Source organism: Palaemon carinicauda, chromosome 15, assembly GCF_036898095.1.
Source record: "Palaemon carinicauda isolate YSFRI2023 chromosome 15, ASM3689809v2, whole genome shotgun sequence".
Taxonomy (NCBI): Eukaryota; Metazoa; Arthropoda; class Malacostraca; order Decapoda; family Palaemonidae; genus Palaemon; species Palaemon carinicauda.
This window is the reverse complement of record NC_090739.1, coordinates 113,237,871-113,242,381: the sequence shown is the minus strand read 5'-3', so window position 1 is coordinate 113,242,381 and position 4,511 is coordinate 113,237,871. Positions and strand designations below refer to the sequence as shown.

The 4,511-nt window shown below is 57.0% G+C and overlaps 1 protein-coding gene across 1 annotated transcript in view; it reads right to left on the bottom strand.

Moving 5' to 3' along the window:
- Nucleotides 1-3,951: 3,951 nt before the first annotated feature.
- LOC137654141 (serine/arginine repetitive matrix protein 1-like) overlaps nt 3,952-4,511 on the bottom strand; it is a 1,476-nt gene continuing 916 nt past the window's right edge. The window contains exon 2 of the mRNA XM_068387783.1: nt 3,952-4,444. Within this exon, the coding sequence (XP_068243884.1) occupies nt 3,952-4,444 (493 nt within the window). The remainder of the gene's footprint in view (nt 4,445-4,511) is intronic.

The window sequence follows — 4,511 nt, the reverse complement described above, 5'->3', positions numbered from 1 at the left end:
TGCACCTCACAAGTTCCTTGCTATGCAAGGAACGTGTGGCCTACATAAGTTGTGTGTGGAGGAAAGAGCGTGACTCGTCCTATGAAGTTGACCTTGAGACCTTTAGATAGGAATCCAGGATAGGACGTTCCCAATACCACCTCGTCAGGGTATGGGGGACGCGATAGTATTAAGCTCAATACTAGGAACACAAGGAAGCATGGTTTACCTGCAGAGGTTGAGGTCAGCTATGCGGAGACCAGGATGCTGCTTCCCCAAGAGAGGGGAGGATGAAGAAAGAAGCAAGGGTCAGACATACTCTTTCATTCATGCAGACTAAAACCGGGTAACAACGCCCTCAACCTACTGCTACTTGTCCATAAAGGAGCCTGAGGTTAGACCAGCTGTTGTGCAGCCACCACAGGGCCGATAGGAAAAGTATCGAGGCTCCTGTGGGTCACGTCTTACAGGTAGTGGGCTGTGAAGGTCGTCTGACGCTTCCAGACCCCAGCTTGAAGTACCTGCGTCACAGAGAAGTTTCTCTTGAAGGCCAGGGACGTAGCGATGCCCCTGACGTCGTGTGCCCTAGGGCGACGTGACGGAGGAGGGTCTGGATTCAAGGCGTGATGGATAACCCTTCGAATCCAAGCCGAGATGGTGTTTTTGGTGACCCTCCACTTCGTCCTGCCTGTGCTAACGAACAATGCTTGCACCTGAGGACGAACTGCAGCTGTTCTGTTCAAGTAACACCTCAGACTCCTCACTGGACATAGTAGCAGCTGATCTGGGTCGCTTGTTACAGAACGGAGACTCGCACCCCTGAAAGAGTCGAACCGTGGGTCTGGCACTCCAGGGTTCTGAGTCTTGGCAACAAACTCAGGGACGAACCTGAACGTTACCTCCCCCACCCCCTTGAATGAGCGACGTCGTACGCAAGACCATGAAGTTTACTAACTCGCTTGGCAGAGGCCAAAGCGAGCAGGAAAGCCGTCTTTCAAAACAGGTGGCGATCAGAGGCCTGGCGTAATTGTTCGAACGGAGGTCTCTAAAGAGCCCTGAAGACCCGAACCATGTTCCAAGGAGGAGGTCTCACTTCCGACTGAGGGCAGGTAAGCTCATAGCTACGTATGAGTAAAGAGAGTTCCAGCGAGGAAGAAATGTCCACTCCTTTCAGCCTAAAAACCAAGCTTAAGGCTGAGCGATAGCCTTTCACCGCTGAGACCAAAAGGCGCATTTCCTCCCGCAAATAGACGAGAAACTCCACTATTGCTGGAATAGTGGCATCGAGTGGAGAGATACCCCTCCCACGACACCAACCACAGAAGACTCTCCACTTCGCCTGGTAGACTCCCTCTGAGGACTTTCGCAGGTGCCGAGACATCCTCTCTGCAACCTGTTGTGAAAAGCCTCTCTCCGTGAGGAGACGCTGGACAGTCTCCAGGCGTGAAGCCGAAGCAATGCTACGGCTTTGTGGAAGATGATGCAATGTGGTTGTCTGAGTAGCTCGTGTCGCGGGGGAAGTTCTCTCGGGAGCTCCGTCAGGAGCTGCAGAAGGTCCGGGAACCTTTCCGCGTGATGCCACAGCGGAGCTATCAGAGTCATCGACAAGTTGACCGATAGTCTGGTCCTATTGAGCACCCTTCTCCTCAGACAGAATGGTGGGAAGGCGTACACGTCGATGTTGTCCCACCGTTGTTGGAAAGCATCTTGCCAGAGTGCCTTGGGGTCCGGGACTGGGGAGCAGTACAGGGGCAGTTTGAAATTCAAAGCTGTCGCGAACACATCCACGGTCGGGGAACCCCACAAAGTCAGGACTTTATTGGCTATCTGAGGATCCAAAGACCACTCGGTACTCACTATCTGCGAAGCCCTGCTCAGACTGTCGGCGAGCACATACCTCTTGCCAGGAATGAAGCGAGCTGATAAGTGTTATCGAGTGGACTTCGGTCCACCTCAGAATCTCTACTGCAAGATGGGATAGCTGCTGCGAAAAAGTACCTCCCTGCTTGTTGATATAAGCCACTACCGTGGTGTTGTCGCTCATCACTACCACGGAGTGACCCGCCAGGGTCCGTTGGAACTGTTGAAGAGCCAGGAAAACGGCCTTCATTTCTAGCAGGTTGATGTGAAGGTACTTTTCTGATTCTGACCAAAGGCCTGAGGTCCTCTGGTTCAGAACATGCGCCCCCCACCCTTCTTTTGACGCGTCTGTCAATTCCGGGGAGAGGACGAGAAGATCCACTCCATTTCGCAGGTTCTCATCGACCAGCCACCAGCGCAGGCCTGCCTGTTCCGAAGGTCCTATCGGGACCAGGAAGTCCGAGGAATCGGATCCTTGATTCCACCGGGACTTGAGCCGCCACTGCAGGGATCTCATCCTGAGAAGGCTGTTTGGAACCAGACATGCCAGGGAGGACAGGTGACATAAGAGACGCAACCCCGATTGGGCAGGAAGCTCTTCTCGCCTGATGAAGGGTTCCGCCACCCTCCTCAGCCTTGCTATCCTGTCGTTTGATGGAAAGGCTTTGTGGAGATTGGTGTCTAACAACATGCCTAGATAAAGCAGTCGTTGGGACGGCTGCAGAGAGGACTTCTCGAGATTTACCACGATCCCCAGATCCTGGCAAAGTCCCAGAGGCCTGTCTCGGTGTCGAAGAAGGGTCGACTCCGAGTCTGCTAGGATCAGCCAGTCGTCCAGATAACGGAGGAGACGGATGCCGTTCCTGTGCGCCCACGACGAAATCAGGGTAAACACTCTGGTGAACACCTGAGGTGCTGTGGAGAGACCGAAGCACAGCACCTTGAACTGGTAGGTCTTGCTGTCTAGGCAGAATCTCGAGTACTTCCTGGAAGACGGATGGATTGGGATCTGGAAGTACGCGTCCTTCAGATCCAGTGTGCACATGAAGTCTTGTGGTCTCACCGCAAGTCTGACCGTGTCCGCTGTCTCCATGCTGAACGGAGTTTGCTTGACAAACTTGTTCAGAGCTGAGAGGTCGATGACGGGTCTCCAGCCTCCAGACGCCTTCTTTACAAGAAAGAGTTGACTAAAGAAGCCTGGGGAGCCGTCGACAACCTCCTGGAGACCATCCTTCTAGAGCATGGTCTCGACTTCTGCCCGAAGGGCAAGCCCCTTTACCGATCCCATGGCATAGGAGCTCAATGACACTGGATTCGCTGTCAGGGCGCAATCGCGCGGAGACAAATGAGCGCGGGAGCAATCGCGAGCGGGCGCGTAGGCGAGTGAGCACGTGGGTGAGCGGGCGAGCGGGCGAGCGGGCGGGTGGGCGAGCGGGCGGGTGGGCGAGCGGGCGGGCGGGCGAGCGGGTGTGTGGGCGAGCTGGCGAGTGAGCCCGTTGGCGAGTGAACGCGTTGGCACGTGGGCGAACGAGAACGTTCAGGAGATCGCTGAAGGCCAGGGGACCGATAGTGTCCTGGCGACCTGTGACGCGTGGGCGAGCGATGGCGAGTCGGCGATCGATGGCGAGTCGGCGATCGATGGCGCGTTGGCGAACGCTGGAGCGCAGGCGAGCGATGGCGCGTTTGCGCGTGGTGGCGCATTGGCGAGCGCGTAGAACGCGCGGGAGAGCGCGTAGAACGCGCGGGCGAGCGCCCGCGCGTGGGCGAGTTGATCGCAGGGGACTTATGTTTCTCTGGATCTGCTGGGCACTGACGCGTAGGAGAGCGCTTGCGTGCAGGCGATGGATCACGCGGAGGGTCTGGAGAACGCTGACACGCGTGAGATCGTTGACACGCAAGAGATCGCTGACGAGAACGAGAACTTTGACGCGTCGGAGATCGCTGTCGCGCTGGAGAACGCTGGCGAGTAGGGAGATGGTGCGTAGAAGGCTACACAAGAACTGTCGGCACGACGCGCAAAGGCGAACGCTCGCGAGTGGGCTCAGGAAGAGGAGGCGCATGGGCGCGTGGGCGTGCAGGAACTCTAGATGTACGCGCAGGAGACCGAGCGCGTTACTGCGCAGGAGAAAGCTGATGAGCAGGATCGCGGTGACGAACAGGATCGCAAGGGCGAGGAGTTGTCCTGCGGTGACGAACAGGATCGCAAGGGCGAGGAGAAGTTAAGTCCTTGTCCAAGTCCTGAACCGGAGTTCTATTGAGAGTGGGCGAGCGTGGGGACACAGGGCGCGTGTCAGGCACTGGAAGCGCAGGTGAGCGTTGACGAGCAGGAGATCTAGTGCGCTCAGGAGACCGTTGGCGCGCTGGGCGCGCAGCAGGAACAGGAGGATGTTCTTTACCCTTAGGAGAGCGCTGGCGAGCAGTAGGGCATTGATCATCCGAAGAGCGCTGGCGAGCAGGAGAGCGCTGGCGATCAGGAGAGCGCTGACGAGCAGGAGAGCGTTGACGAGCAGGAGAGCGTTGGTGAGTAACTACGCGTGAACGTGCAAGAGGGCGCGCAGGGGAACCCTGACGCGCAAGGGAAGTGCCCACACCGTGGGCGACATCCCTTTGCCCCGAAGGGACCGGTGCCTGTAGGCTGACGAGATCAGACTGCTGGCCATCTGCACAGGAAG